This window comes from Dermacentor andersoni, chromosome 1 (assembly GCF_023375885.2).
Source record: "Dermacentor andersoni chromosome 1, qqDerAnde1_hic_scaffold, whole genome shotgun sequence".
Lineage (NCBI taxonomy): Eukaryota > Metazoa > Arthropoda > Arachnida > Ixodida > Ixodidae > Dermacentor > Dermacentor andersoni.
The window spans coordinates 79,270,615-79,287,721 of record NC_092814.1 but is presented as its reverse complement, the minus strand read 5'-3'; the positions used below and the strand labels follow the sequence as shown (position 1 = coordinate 79,287,721).

The 17,107-nt window shown below is 40.4% G+C and overlaps 1 protein-coding gene across 1 annotated transcript in view; it reads left to right on the top strand.

Annotated features, from left to right (window-relative positions):
* The window catches only part of Cog4 (conserved oligomeric Golgi complex subunit 4), a 63,098-nt gene extending 45,991 nt beyond the window's left edge, over positions 1-17,107 (top strand). The window contains exons 18-22 of the mRNA XM_050191250.3: positions 27-119; positions 3,308-3,409; positions 6,666-6,794; positions 13,181-13,272; positions 16,922-17,107. Of these exons, the coding sequence (XP_050047207.1) occupies positions 27-119; positions 3,308-3,409; positions 6,666-6,794; positions 13,181-13,272; positions 16,922-16,964 (459 nt within the window). The 3' untranslated portion in view covers positions 16,965-17,107. The remainder of the gene's footprint in view (positions 1-26; positions 120-3,307; positions 3,410-6,665; positions 6,795-13,180; positions 13,273-16,921) is intronic.

Below are 17,107 nucleotides of genomic sequence, written 5' to 3'. Positions count from 1 at the left end.
CGTAACCTTTATATTCATAATCCTAGGATGACTTCACATCTTATGAAGCTAATGATGGAATAAGACCATTTCTGCAGACATTCATTGTTACGCTTGATGGAGCACTGAAGGCTTTTAAGGTGAGTATAATTGTGAAGTGATGCTGTGTCAGTGAGAATTGCATTCCAGTATTATTAAGTGATTTCCTGTTTGTGACAAGTCATCAATAACCATTTTTCTATAGAGGTGTGTGAATATTCGAAATTTCATATATGAATTGAATTGTCCCTGTTGTTCAATTCTTTTCAAATTTGATAATTCACTACTTGAATCTCTCTAATATTTGTTTCTTTATGACATATAAGGGGTAACAGCACTTACTGCAGCCTCTTGGGAAAGAGAATGATGGAAGTGAGGACTGTTCTGAATTCTGCTGCAGGAAAGCTGCAGTTGTTGTGCAGGGGCACCATTTCCTGAGAAAATTCACATGGCAGATATCTTCTGGTCAATAATTTCCGATCATTTCAAAAAGAATAGCTCACTTCTAGGCATCCCATATACAAATTTGTTTTGATTTATTATTTCACTAGCCTTGATATGTTTGCATCCCTTTAAAACAATCTGGGATGTGTTATGACGCCTAATTCGCCTTCCTTGTAGCTTGCTGTCCGGCGTTACTAAATGTTAGGTGACCGAGGTTGACGCACCATGGGCATTGGGAGACCAGGCAAGCGGGCAGGAACAACAATGTTGCTTTTGCAAAAACTTGAATGATTTATTTGAGAAGAGAGAGGGAGTTAAGTACATAGTGGGGTTGCTTAAATAGCCCCCATCTGACAATAGAAGCAGTCATCGGACCTTGGGGAGGTGAGGGTTTTAGCAAAATGATACGATGTCTTCCTCCTGATTGGCCGCCTGAGTTACGCGACCAAAATATCCCTGCTTTCCCAATGAGGAGGTCATTACGTTGCCCCTGGTGGACACAAGATTTGTGAACTTAGAGCTTCCTTTTCTTTCCTTCTCCGCGATGCTGACTTCTTCTGTGCAGGCACAAATACTTACAGACCTCCCACAATGCGCCAACAAATTATGTCACCGGCGCTCCACATGGCTGCTGCATTCCACTGGTTGCGAAGCCTCTGTCTGCCACAGAGCGCAAACTCTCTGCATTTTGTTGTATGACAGGCAGCTTCTTTATCACCGCATAGCAGCTACCACACAATAATGATCTTGTCGATCAGACGCCCTTCCTTCTTGGACAACACAACCTCCAATAAATCTTTCACATTAGGGTTGGGCATTGACATCGGTGTTCTACCACAAACTACGCCACACACAGAATATTTGGAATGTTAGTTTGTTGTTGGCGAACAGAAATCTGTTTTCTCAAGTCACTCGTAGCATAATAGGAACACACCTTGTAGAAATCCATCTCGCCATTGAAGTTGGCAGGCTAGTGCCATGCCACTCCCTAAATGCAAGGCAGGAGTCACACACCACACCTAATTAGCTTAAATGGAAGGTGAGTCACAACAGGTGCTGTAGTATTACACTTCTTTTCTTCAATGAACACAGCACTGTATGTGCATCTGGTGACGTCCTGTTTTCTTGTTTCATTACTGTCATTGTAATGGTGCCACAGATAACTAAAAACAGTTGTTTCTCAGTTAGCTCCCAAGTTCTCAGGACATATAGTCGCAATTGGTATTACATGCATGTGTAAAATAATGTATATAGCTTGACATTTTTTTCACCAAATGAACTCCATGCAGCCTTCATATCTTTCATGTTGTTTAAAAATGAAAAAAATATTCTATATTTGGTTCGATATTCAGTATTAATTTTTCACGAATATTTGTATTTCATTAGATTCCAACATTTCCCTATTTGAGCACTCCTATTTTTGTAGATATTAATTGCCTCATAAACTTAACCAAGTAGTCTAATAAACCAGCAGGTGGTAAATATCATCTAGGCTTAGCACAAGCAGGAAAAATCTGTTCCATGGGAAAAGTGCTTAACACTGATTTGTAATGATGTGTGGGAATTTCACTCTTGTAAAATGGTGGAAATTTTTGAAATCATAGGAACAAGAAGATTATGTCAAGCATGAGACGTAAATTAACAACTTTGTCATGCCAGTTTTGTCAGGAGCAATGCTTGTTACCTCCTTCAGCACTAGCTCAACATGGACATGAGCAAGTGTTCAAGCTGGTAGAAGCAGAAGTTGGATATGTGGGAGTTCAGTTTATTTACTCCTTAGTTCTCATCTTTCAGTTAACTATATTTATGCACTCAATTTAAAATATCCACTGTTGCCTTGAGCGGTAGGTAAGTAGCAGCATAATGTCGTAGGGATGAGCATGGGACATATGAGCAGGATATTGTGCAAAACTGAGTGCAAAATTATGTGCAAAGCTTAGGAGGCAAAAAAGGCATGTTATATGCTCCATTTGAAAGAAAGGACTACATCAATGGGCATAAAAGCGCAGTTGCAAAGCAAAATGAATTCGAACAATATATAATATGTAGGTGCGTACAAAAAGATAACTAATGCCTATTATGTAAAAAGCACATTCTGCTAACAAAAGCTCAAGAAAATGGTACACTTGAAAAATAAATGACAAATGTAGTGTAAGCAAACCAAAAAAATTGATATCTATACCACTGGACGTTAATTTTCTTTATTACTTGCTCTATTTTTCATGGTAATATATACTGTGATGGGTTGTTCCAGTAATATTCTGTAAGGTTATGTGCTTAGTGACATTCTGCCCATTCTGTGCAACATTGCTTAGAAGAGAAAAAGCACCCCTCAACTAGACAAGATATTGGGTAGTCTTGTTTAGGGCATTAAAGAAGCAGAAAAGCATAACATAGCATAACTTCACATTAATTAGTATCTTGAAGTGCAGCATGCTGCAGTGTGGGTCATAACACACAAAAGTAAGATGAAATCACAGCCACGTTTACAATCGATCCTCGTTATAACGAAATCGCATCTGATACGAAAAACCTTTGTTATATCCGTTATTCACTCTAATCATATATTTGTTACCTGCTGGTATTGGCGAGATTTACTTTATTTTTACTTTATTATATTCGATAATTTATTATATCTGTCTTCATTATATCAAGGTAAAACTGTACTTATGTAATGCATGCATTGCATAATGCACATATGCATCTGCTCATTGTTGAAGCAAAACAATATTCAACATGTGGCTGTACTCATAGCAGTAATTTAGCATAGCCTGAGGTAGATGAGAGCAAGTTTTATTTTATAGGACTGTTTTCATTTGTCTTATTGGTACCTTTTCTTTTTAAGGGTGATCTGATTCCTGCCAACTACGACAGTTTGGTAAATCTCACAGCAGCAGAGACTACATTTCAGCTTGAGAAAGCAGTTTTCAAGTGTTCTTTCAACAGGGTAAGAGAACTTCCACAGTTGACTATGTAATGCAGTAACCTTCAAAGTCTGTTGTATTTGTGCTAGAAAGTTGGTGCTTATGGCTTGAACTTCTCTTTATCTTTTTTACTGGTGTATGTAAATTTTATAAACCAAATTTCAAACACGTAACCAGAAGGTGCAAGTTTTAAGCTCCATGCAAAGTCACTGTATTTTTGTTGTTCACAAGATCGTTGACTCCCAAATGATGACCAGAAGCGTTTTTGTCATGTCGGGATCAATTTAACAATGTTAGCACAAATTTTTCAGTGTATACTGTTACAAGTCCTCTTGGAGTGCCTTCACTGTGCTTACTGCTCTTTCATGTAAAACCAAGGGCATTAATTCCTCGCAATAATGTGAACAGCTCTAAGTTATACCCTGCAGTTTTTGTTGTTATAGTTATCGATTATACATAAATACCATATTTGCTTGTGTAAGGCCCATATTTTATTTTGATGGGGGGTTACGGGTGCAAGCCTTACACAATGCAGGCATATGGCTACTCACTGAAACCTTGAACTGCACTCAGACTGCTGTGCAGAGTAGCGCAACCGCTAACAGCTGACTAGGAACAATTTTGTTGAGGCATCCTTGTCCCTTCCGCTGCTCTCATCGTTTGAGAAACTCCACTCATTGGCACCCTCCCAAAGCTGGTCGTCCTGTGTGTCGTCCATTTCTGTTTGAGATTCTCGTCAACTTGAAGCCCTTGATGACAGTATCGAATGAAACCGCTTCAAAATCCAAGAGCACACGTTTTGGAGTAATGCCCTCATAGTGGCCCCAAAAGCACAACGCAGTTAAACAACACACTTCAATGCAGCCAATACCATTTAAACACAGTGGATCTATGCTGTGTGATCACAGTGCGGTAAGATACAGTGGTGGTGATGATACCATGATCAGCAAGACAGTAACTAGTGCCGTATAGTAGTTTCTTAAAAAAATTAACCAGAATGCTGGCTTGCATGTGGCACTTAGTGAAACATTTTTTTCCCAAATTTTCGCTCTCCAAAGTGGGGGTGCAAGTTTTACACAAGGACAGAACTTACACAAGTAAATATGCTAATTTACAGTTTTAGCTTTAACTGTGACTTTCTTTTTCACTGGAAGGAGCCCTTACGTAAACTACAATTTATAGACAAAAATGCAGTAGAGGCTTCTCTTAAGAAATCATTCTGCGCCTGCCCTTCATCTTCCTTCATTCCAAGAAATAGTTCCCTTCAAGACAAAAAGCTCCCTTAGCTAGGTGATTTGTTTTGATACACCACAGCTCCTCAGCAAGGCAGAGTATGGTGCATGGATGCAAAAAATAGGGAGAATAAGACGCATTAATTCGTTGGCATGCATGAATTTTCTTGTTACTTTATGGGCACTTGCTGCTGCATTCCCTGACAGACTGACTGGTAATAGAGTTCTGCAATTGAGAATTATCAGGCTAAATCCAAATCTAGAAAATTGCTCCTGATTAGTTTTCTTATTTTATCACACTTATCCAAAAGCTCAAAGCCCTACATAAAGTATAATGCCACTGTAATTAGTTCCATGAGCATGTTAAACTCAAATGATGCTCAGAGTGCTTTGCAGCACATGAAGCAAGGATGCCCAGGGAAGACCAAGATGCCACTACCCGCCGCTCTGTTTATTTTCCAAGAATTGAATAACTTTCATAATATGCAACAATCACCCGATATGGAGGACTCATCGCGACCTACAAGAAGGCAATCCCTATCTGTCAATTCTGCGGAAGTGGCACTAGCACATGCCACATTCATTCTCCTGATTATATCTGCTTTTATTACTATTTGGCACGCCGTTCTGTCCTTATGGCTGGTAAGCACCAGGCACTCGCCAAACTAAAGCATGCAACTGCACACCTTTGTTTGGCTGATACCTGTTCTAAATGTGCACAGCCTTAGTAACTCAAACATTATTAATTTTGACTGAGTAATTAATTCAAATAGCTGTTTACATTACCTCATGCAGCTATTTTTACAAGCTGCAGGCTGTACTGCAAGACTCGCACATTCCTTTCAGTATCATTTTGTAGTCAATTTTTAAAAGATCAGCAGCAGCAACACAAAGACACAGAAGGTGCTGAAGTTTATTGACCCACCTTTTGTTTGGCCATGTTATTGGTTTCATATTGGAATTTGCAAGCCTCGAAAAGCACATGTTACAGTCTTGCACAGTACGGTCCATACTGTTACTCTGTACTGCCAGCATATTGTAAAAGCACTTGAGAAAACAGATACATGTGTGCTGCTGGCTGCTCTCACTGTTAAAAGAGGTGTCAGATGATAACATTTGCTCAGTTCATGTGCTGCACAGGTTGTTGTTTGCTTTTATGATGTGCATTTATGGTGCAGTTAGCACTAAAATGTCACTTCATAAACCTTGAATGAGCTAACTACAATGGTTCTCCAAGGGGAGCATATTGAGGCTACTTTGGGGAAAATGTTTATTCCAACACCTGCATTGACCAAAACGACATTACTATAGGACGACAGGAAACATTTTACACACAGAAACATGCATAGAAGTACTTTAAAGCCAGTTTTACTTGAATTCCATTAATTGTAATAATGACCTATATAGTAAAAGTAAAAACTTTATTCAAAGTGATTGCAGTGCATCTTGTCCCAGTGGAAGGGGCCCTTATCCAAGGCTCCTGTTGCCTTGGCTGCTGAGCGAGCTTGGTTCACCAGCTGTCGCTGGTCATCCATGCTAGAGCTGAGCAGCACAGTGTCCCGTTCGGACTGGCTAGAGTGGGGGATAGTGGGAGCTGCTGGATTTTTCTAAAACCCCCAGCTAGTGTAGTATAAATTGGCGTATTCGCCACAAAAAGGGCACGTGTTATTGTATTGTGTGGAGTTCCACTGGTGTAGTAAGCTTAGGTGTCTGTACATGTTTTTTCGTAGTCGCCGCCAGACGACGGCCTCTTCTCTGGTTGGCTTGGTATGGGGTGGAGATAGCATGATAAAACAAACCATGGTTAACAATAGCAGACACCTACAATGATGGCATCCTGTGGCTTAAAGCAGGGTGAGAATCAAGCTAAGCACAGTGTAGCCACATATTAAAACAGCTGCATTTGTCAGAATAGCTGTTGTTTTTGCAGCTTTAAATCTACTAGTATCTCTGACTAGCAGTTTTGCTGCTGCAAGTACTCTTGCTTACATTTGTGCTATTGTACACTGCACAATGTATATCACCTAATTTTGCTAACCATTTGCAGCTTGGTGGTCTTCAGTTTGACAAGGAGCTGCGATATCTAATCAGCTACATGACTTCAGTCACAACGTGGTCAATTAGGGACAAATTTTCCCGAGTGTCACAAATTTCTACTCTTCTCAACATGGAGATGGTGAGTCAAGACTGAAAAATATTACCTACGGTATTGTGAGAAAGTAGCTTGGCTCACTTGCTGTCAACAGTGTTTTCATATAGACAAAAACAGGTCAGCTTTTGCAAGCTGACCTGTAGCACTTGCTTTTCTTTCTTCTCTTTCTTTTTAAATAAGGTCCAAGAACAGAGGTCTGGATGCTCTTTTCATTACAGAATGATGGAAAGTTCATTGCTGTAAACTGATCCCTTTGCAATACATTGCTAAGAGTGCTGTGTAAAATATTTTGCAACACTCAACAGATTCCCCCCATATTTACATTGGTAATGACTGCATGCCCACACTGCAATAGGACTGGGGCCTGCTCATGCCTAAGGTGCATATCATCCAAGACTTGAAGTGCTGCATGTGACATCCATGCCAAGCTGCACCAACTTCCGAAAGCCTTATATTCATTGTACACTAGCATAACGAGCATAACATTTTTTTTTTGGACAGAAAACACACGTAAATGATGATGAACAGTAATAAAAGAATATTTGTGGGGCAAAAAAAGATGAATGTGCTCCACTGTGTACAGTAGAACCCCTGTTGATGTGTCTCTTAAGGGACAGTGAAAAGGAAATTCATGATCCAGGGAAACGTAACATCCGATAACGCCTGCGACGGCACTACAGATAAGATGAAAAGCTACTCTGGCACAATTTATTTCAGGTTGACTAGAAAGCCAACGAACTACTGAGAACCTGATAATTAATGCTCGCTGTCACTGCCTGGCAGTTAGATTGAACACTAAACTCTTTTGAAGTGGGTGCAACCATGAATCACACTAAATAAAGCTTGTGATTTCCATCTGGTGCTTAGGGCAAATGTTCAATAATCTCAGCCTCTTTTCAAGTACTTGCAGCCTTTCTTTAGTTTCCATGCAGCCATGTCCGTTGAAGTTAACAGTGCAGAAGGGTATCTAATGGCACAACAGCATCTGTGAACTTATGTGTGAGGCAACCGCTTGTGCCTTCGTTAACCCCCCTTCACTTTCGATGTCGTGAACAGAGTTGAGACTGGCAGCAATATCGGACATGCTTAGTGTTTTCAATTTACCGATGCCATCATCAAAAGACACCTATTTATGTATAGAATAACAATAGAATAACAATCGAATAACAATAATAGACTCCGGGACCTCCTCCTGAATATTAACAACTTGTAATCATTCTAATGATCTCAATAAAAACCGATTCTGATTCTGATAGGTGACATGGGCTCTTATTCATGCCTTAGCATGCTCAATGTAGGTGCCGCCTACAGATGATGCCACATCAGTGTTGCGCCGTTGCAGTTTTTGGATGTAACAACCGAGAAGGGAAATGGGAAAAACTGGAAGCTAATACACGATTCTATGGGAACTAAATGGGATTGACATATCAGAGTGTAAGAGATGGTAAGACATGGCAAACATAAACATATCAACAAAGTTCTATGGTATGTCTGTGCCATTTACAACATTTTGTGGTCATGCAACAAAATCTGACTCACCACAGAGCCAGGTGTCACTTAGTTTTGTGTTGCTTTCGCTGCCAATTTAAGACTCGAACCGTTGGTTTAAACACTTGTCCCATATTGCAGTGAATTGATATAAAGGAAAGGAGATCTTTTAACTTGCATCATAATTTTTTTAGGTATTTGCTCAGAGGCAGTACTTCTGAATATGACTGCTGTCAGCATAGCAGTTCTCACGACATTTGAAGTGACCCTGGGAGAATGTCAGTACAGTAAGCCATAAGTACCCAGCATAGCACTTCTGTTATGTCTAAAGCCTTTCTGTTCAGGTTTCTTAAGTGGTGTTACAAGGTCTTTGAACTACTCACAGTTGCTGGTATGTTCATACATGGATTTGTTTCATTTCAATAACGCAGTTGTAGTTATTTGATAGCTGTGGTTCTATTCATTCACATTTTTTGCACCTATTAAAGGGTCCTTTCAGAAAAAGGGACAGTAAAACCTTGCTATGACAGAGTTGAAGGGAGAGCCGCACTTACTGGTAGCGTCATGGGCTGCCCGACTTGAGTGGGTTGTTTCTACGACGGCAAGCAAAAGTATAGCAGTTAAAGCTGCCTTCCAGAAATTTAAATCTTGCTCAGTGCCACCAGTAGTGATATCGCACTGCAAGGCAGCACTCCAGGTACTCCAGTGAGATATTCTGTAGGACATTTGCCTAAAGCAGTCTTTACACAGAATCAAGCATGTACACAGTTATTGATTTCACCTGGATTTTCAGCAGCTTCCATCCCACATTGGCATGTTCAGAAATGAAGATGCAGACAGTCTTGCATACCAAGCACTACCGTGCAGACCGATGGTTAGAGTACCACAAAACATGCAGCGAGTATCAAACACGATCATTGGGAACCACTTTCACTCATTGGGGTCCCCACAATATCAGTCCTGTGTGTCTGAGGAATTAGCCGATTGGGAGCCTGCTGACAACATTGTGTTCACACTCGGTCGGCAAGAACACTGGCATGGCTACACAGTATAGAAAAAAATTAAATTATGGGCTTTTATGTGCCATAACCATGATCTGATTATGAGGCACGCTGTAGTGGGGGGCTCCCGATTAATGTTGACCACCTTGGGTTCTTTAACATACACCTAAATCTAAGTACACATGTGTTTTTGCATTTCGCCCCCATCGAAATGTGGCGGCCATGGCTGGGATTTTATCCCGTAACCTCGTGCTTCGCAGCGCAACACCAAAGCCACTAAGCTACCACAGTGGGTGCTACACAGGATAGGTGTCTGGCCTTCACTAATGTGTTTGTTCTGTCATGCCCATGGTGATATAAAACATTACTTGCTAGAATGCCCAGAATTTGGGGAAAAGCACAAGACTACTTGATGGACTGAAACATAAAAGTCTCTCCGTGTGCTATCATGGAGGAATTGATCTTCCCTCAAGGACACTGGATATTTAGGAGGGAGGTGTTCTGCCACCTCCTGAAGTTTTTTCAGGACACTGCCCTATTCATCAAGCGGTAAAGTTTAGCATTGAATGCTAAACTTTACCAATGTAATTCAGTTGATAGTGCCATGAGATACGGAGTGAACTATATGCTGTGATGAACTGCGTGCTCATATGCATATTTATCCCCAGTCAATAAAAGGAGATGCTCCGCCAGAGAAATTGTCAGCAAGCCTTTGTAAGACTAGATTCGCCCGTAGATCGCACCATCCTCCTCCACCTCCTTCCACGCTTACTTTGTATATTACTTTAAGTTATATTCATTACTTTGTTATATGATTGCCCTCTCCCACAATTGACATTGGCCACCAGGATAGCGGGAGTGTGCTGTTAGAAACAATTCGGTAAGCCAATTGAAAATCCCTCTACACATCATTTGATCTTCTGCACAAGGTTTTCTGCAGTGTCTTCGTCAGTGTGGTGACTGCTTTCTCTAACACAGCTGTCAATTCCAATCAATCTTTTCCGTCATCAGGAACCCTCGACTAGCAGTGTGACAGGTCTTGTAGTATTTCATTAGTGTACTGACGGAGCACTACAGGCCTCTGATTTTGTACAGTGTTCATCACTGTGTACAAGGGGCCACTACCATGACAAGGTAGCATTTATTTTCACTGGCATACAGATATGGCATGGCAATGAATCGGAGGCTAGCAGCAGTTCCCCCCCCCCCCCCCCCCCTTGAGTGATCGCCAAGAACATGAACAGTGATGGTAGCTTGTAAGGAACCATTTCATTTTTCATTCTTATCATTTCTTGCAACGGGGAGTGCGAAGTCCCAGCAATAATGGCAGTGAGGCTTTGGCATTATCGATTTGTCGCTATCAAATATGGTCCCTTAGCTGCGTATCTGAAGAAGATTATTACGGCCACGGTTAGAGATCACAGCAGGCAATACATGTTACAATACATGGGCAGTACAGGCTTGTGGTACAAAGGTGAACATGTGCACCTTTTTACTGCAAGCACTGTGCTTCTTCTACCAAGGCACAGCCTACTATGTGCACCAGAGCCCAACAGTATGGTAGCTGGTAGAATTGACAGAGTACTACAGTGCAAGGTGGTAGTGGTAGATTAGAACGACAGAAAGCTGAGTTAGTTGGTAAGGATTCATAATGCAAAGAAGGCATAAGGCGTGCAGACACAGACACAAGAGAAGTGGACAACACGAACGCCACATTCATGTTGTCCACTTCTCTTATGTCCGTGTCTGCATGCCTTACCCCTTCTTTGTGGTAGTGGTAGAGTACATGTGTTACTGCTGGCTGAGCAGTGCAGCTGGTTTGATGCATTGCGAGGCAGCCAACGGCTCTCAGAAGTTTTGAACTGCTCATTCAAACGATCAACAAGCAGCGTAGCACATTATCAGATTTTGGCCTGTTCGGTGCAAAACAATCATTAAATCTTCATTCTGAACAAAAAAATTTTGTTATATCCATTTAAAGAAAATGTTTTCTTCATTAAAACAAGATTTTAAATGCGTGGGATTTTATGGGAGCTTCAAGAGGAATCAAGATTATTGTATCCATTACTTAACTATAACATATTTTATAATAAGGTTTGACTATATTTTAAACTATGTAGCTGCCCAAGAACCAGCTCATGTGCCCACCAGTAGGTTCTCTCAAAAGAGTTGATATTGAACCGTGACATTTCAGATTGTCAACTGAACAGCAGAAAAGTGCCCCTGTAGAGCGCATGTAACACTATAGGAGCACCATAACATTTGTATTGAACTCCATCCTTCAGCACATTCAACCTGCCCTACTGACTTAGTGGCTTTGGCATTGCATTGCTAAATTCATTGCTAATCCCAGGCCGTGGAATCAAATCCCGGCCATGGCAGTTGCGTCTCGATGGGGCAAAATGCAAAAACGCCCTTGTACAGTGCATTGGGTGCACATTAGAGTACCTCAGGTGGTCAAAATTAATCCGTAGTCCCCCACCACACTATGCCTCAGTGACTGCAATCAGGTCGATTGTAGAGTTTTTTAATGGATTCTCAGTACTCTGCATAGGCCGTTAGGATGGATAGTTGGGCGTGTTGGTTAAGCATGATCTGAAGTGAAGGCGCTATAAAGACGATGGACGAAGAAGGAACACACACACAGGCGCCCTGTGTGTGTGTGTTCCTTCTTCGTCCATCGTCTCTTTAGCGCCTTCACTTCAGATTCTGCATAGGCAATCTATAGTGAGGCATCAAGGCTTGGTGCTACACTGAGCAATTAGAAATCACTTTCAATTGCAGTGTTTGCACTGTATGGAGACACCATATTGCCACCGCTAAAACGAATCATGTAGGAGGGTATGCAGCTGGGCTCCCATCTCATGCTTCCCTCTGGACGCACTGTCATCTAGCAACACCTCCACGAAGTCCGCGCATTGCGCATTTGTGAATGTATATATTCTGACAAAATTGTATGAATATGTATGGCGCAGGTTCCATTCTGCCCAGCACTGGATAAACTTTAAAGTATTTTTCTTTTTTGTCGTTTAGGAGCGGCACATGCCCAATGGCACTTATCCAGTGGCATGTATGCAGGGACCCAAATAGACGTCAAAGAAATTCATTGAAGAGTGACACATACCCAATCACTCAAGTTGGAGTTAAAAAGGTTCATTGAACAGCAGCACATATCCAGTGGCATATAGCCAATGTCACGTACGCTTAACGCAAGTTGGCCCAACGGTTGGTGGCGCACCCGGTTGCCTTATCACAGCAGCCCGGTGCTCTACCCATTAGACCATTGACTACACAGGGACCTATATTGGTGGGACAACAGTCAAGAGACATAGACAGACAGACAGTCGAACCCGGGAAAGTACATAAAGTACCCTAATAATGCTAATCGTATGAATAAGTAAACTTTATGCTTTGGTCATTTTATTTCCACTTGATACCCTCTCTGTTGTTTGCTAAGATACTGTAGTTGGAAGAGGGCCTCACTTTGATGGCCTGGATGCCCTGATTGGTGTGTCGTGCCACTTCATGCTGGTATAGCTGACACAGACTGTGCACACTGTGCGCACAAGATTGTCATTTCAATGCAGTCTTTGGTTTCCTGGTGATTTCACATTGACATGCCATCCACTTCTGCTTTCACGCCCTGCACCAAAGCATCATTCTCAAGGACTATCAGTACACACTTCATACAGTACAATGGGCACGCAGATGTTATGCACAGTTCTATCATTCACTCCTTTGAACTTATAGTACTAATTTTTCGGTACTTCTATTCTTAAGGAAGCTGATCAATAAGAACTGTTTCCAAAAATCTCTCTTAGGCAAGGTTTGCCTTTTTTTTTACATATGTCACATTGCAAATTTATTGTCTGAGCTATTCCCCCATATGCAGAGTTTTAAATGTTCCATTCTAAATTCCAGGTGTCTGAGATACTTGACATTTGGGGAACAAATGCTGGACCTATGACATGGAGACTTACTCCTACTGAAGTCAGGCAAGTTTTGAGTCTGAGGTAAGGATGGCTTTTTATTTTCTTAGTACGGAACCAAAGCAGCTCATGTATAACTGTACATATTGAATTGCTAGGGAGTAAATTCCATACCATTATCATTGTATGTGCGACACCATGGTTACCATAATTGTGAATTTTAATGCTATAGGAGCATTGTCACAAGGGCTCAGATAGTTTTGAATAACTGTATTCTACTTTGAAATTTACTGAACCCTCAGGCTCGCATTGATTATTTGAGTAAATGATGTGGAATGTGCAAGTATGGTTTACTCTATTTCAGCCTCACTGAAACATGGTTTTATTGTGCTTGCAACTCAGTTCAGTTTCTAAAGTTGTGTTCTAACCTGCTTAATAAGAAATGCTATCATTCTGCAATAAACAGTTATATCAGTCATTTGTTATCCTCTAGACTTACTGTGAAAAATGTTTATAAAGCAGAAATAATGTAGCCATTGAACCTAAAGAAAAATAAAGCTATGTGTAACATTATAAACCACGTAGAAAGGTTCTCATAAAACACAGCAAGCACCACAAAATGTAAAGAAATAAAAAAGGTCCAGCAGGAAATATAGTAATCATGTACTTGCATGTTTAATTGTCTCTGTCAGGTCGGTCAGATAGGGAGGCCACTTTTATTGGATGCAGTGCATCTCTATAGTATATAGTATAGCGATACCATGCTTAGAGGTACAGTAAATGCAGTACAGATGTCTCAGAGTGTCGTTATCTTTGTTATCTGATTTTATTGAACCCAAAAACAAACTGTATCAGTACACCAAGCTGCAACATGTTTTATTTTTAATGTCAATTTATTAATATCATCCAAAAGTTGTACGATTGGCTATAAATCTTTTGTGCTCCCAAGTTTTATTTGAATTACTGCTGGACTGTGTGTGTGTGTGTGTGTGCGCGCGCGTGCGTGTGTGTGTGTGTGCGCGCGTGTGTGTGTGTGTGTGTGTGCGCGTGCGTGCGTGCGTGCGTGCTCACACACACAAGCTAGCATTTACTTTATATTTTATTTCTTCAGTCGCCTTTAAATTTTACTTTGACCACATATGCCATATATGAATTGAGAACAGTGTTTTTTTTTTTGTCTGCTAGAAATTTCATATAAAGTTGAAAGCCTGGACAAGGAGTTTTTGTCATACTCATGATTGTGGAGTTAGGGGTGGCACATTTCCTGACAATAAAGTTAGTACCTTTAGTAGACTAGATATAGCCAATCGTTGTATGTTCAGAAATCTGATGTGGAGTCTTAGACTTTAAACCTCTGTCTGCCGCTGTTTTTGTCACTGGGTAGACCTTGCACTGAAGCCTGCTGATGAGCTGAAGACATAATTTTTAGTAAACAGTTTGTTGGTCTTGAAAGCCGTTACTCTCTCCTGTATATGTGGATTCTCGTCTCCCACAGAGCAGTGTAATTGGACTACTTTTTATGTTGAGGGATCTTTGTCTCAGGACCAGCTTCAACTTCCCTATTCAAATTCATGTAAAATGCAGAAATGCTCTCATGAGACAATCGCTGGACCAATTTGAATGAAATGTTGCTTTTTGGAGAGAAAGTTAAATTATAGCAACTGTAGGAAACACAATATTGCTTTAAGACCTCATACATTGGTAAGTTCTAAAAAAAAAATAGAAGCACAAAGTTGACAAAGCCATAAATCTGCACCAAGGACAGATATTGTAAACTCTATTTGTTAGAGCATCTAAAGTTTACAAATTTGATATGTGACTTGACAGCACACGTCAGATTTTACAGTGCTTTCGAGGGTTTTGCAATAGTGCTACCGACGAATTAGTGGTATATTTAACAGCTGTGAATAATATGTCAAATTTGTCCTCTTTAGGTGTATAATATGTAGTTTCACAGAATTGTGATTTCATTATTTGTTACTGAGTTACAGAGTCGAAGACTTGGCACTTGTATTTTATTTTTTCAATTTTACAACTCGAAACAGTTTGTTTAAAAATTGATGGCCTGAATAAAAGGTTTTCTTCCTACAGTCAGTCAATTTTAACTTCTTTTAAATGCAACAAACCTCATCAAATTCAGTGAAGTGGATGCCAAGCAAAACATTTTCTTCGTTCCCATGTACAAGTTAAGTAGGTGTTCCCAAGGGAAAGCTCCCTCTTAATGGTTTGATTGCGTGTGTGCGGGAGAGCAAAATAATGAATTTATTTTACAGATGACTGCCTATTGTTCGAATCATTCTAGTAAATATTATCAACTCATATTAAATGAAGGCACTAACCCTCTGTCACAGTGATGTGATAATTGCAAAATAAAGTTAAATGAGGAAAAAAATCAGTTTCATGATCACAAACAAACAGCATCCCTTTGAGTATGTTTACTCATTGTCAATTCCCTCTCACATACTAAATGGTTTTAGTAGATTGGTGATATTTTCACAAACTGTCTAAGTCATCTCACATAAATTGCAAATGCACTACTGCGCATCGCTGGTTGGGTATAATCTATCACAAGTTCAAAAACTGTCCAACTTGTTTAACTGCTTGGGCCAGATAAGACACGAAAGTGTTGCAGGCTTCACTTCGTACCATCAATGTCAAGATATAGTCAATGCAGCATGAAACCATATCTCTGTTCAACGATTCAATTTCAACAAAAGTAAACTTTTTTTCTGATTGAAATTTGGTTTTTCTGACTGCTCGATAATTTTCCATGCCCTTCCATATGAGAAAAATTAATTGGCACATACTTATCTGCATGAAAAGACGAATTTCAATGTAAGGAAAATTCTATATAATGAAGTGCCAATTACCATCATTATCATTAGAATTCCATTAAAGAAAGAAATATCTGAGAACATCTAAGCACTTGTGATGGTGAATGCGAAAGCTTTAATGTGCAATTGAATGCCACTGAGTGCTCCTTTGAGTTATAAACTCCTCGTGGACAAGCAAGTGCATTGAGACGCTTGGGAGCATTTTGATTTGGCCTTATTAAGGCACAGTTGGAATGCAAGCGAGAGCTTGCATGGACAAGGAACGCATGGATGGATAACGCAGGCTTCCGAGAGTGAGAACGAGGGTGACGTGGCGTCGCGCCGATGCCCTCTCCTCTCACACAACACCTGGCATGCTAGCGCAGCAGCAGGTGTCCCCTTTCGCCAGCTCTGCTCTGTCAAGATGCACTCGTAATGTGGCATCGCAGCCAGTGAAAATTTACCTGCCGTTTCGTAGCTACAGATGACAGACGCTGGCTTTTTTCGCTCAATGGGCCATTTGGTGTTTTCATATCAATGTCTGGGCAGTCATGGAGTCATATCAGTCTCAATTATTTACAGTAGGCTTCATTGGTGTAAAGGAGTTGCTTTGTCTGTTTAGTATGATAACCTGGCTGGTGCTTTAGCTGTTGCATCAGGTTTACTGCACTAGCATTATGTAGTGGCATCTACTGTCAGTGTTCCAATAGTGTTGATTTTTATTACTCTGTGAATTTAGGATAAATTACATAAAGCAGTGTATGCCCTTTTTTTTTTGCCTTTTCCAGCTTAGTATCACATCTAGTTTGCATGTTTGTTTGACATGTGGCACCTATACTTCAACAGTTATTCCTTTTTATCTTAGTTTTTCGTAGCCACTGTGTGGTAATGCAGCACAATTTTATATTCACTACTTACAGGAACGACTTCCGTCAAGAGGATATAAGAAGACTCAAGCTATAGTTTTATATTGCACTGTTTATAGAGTTGTACATAGACCAAAGTTATTCTATATGTGCACCTGTGGTGCATGGAACAGAAGCTACTGAAATCTTTTAGCTATGCTTATTTAAAAAATAAATAAAAGGTCACTTTTTGTGGTTAGG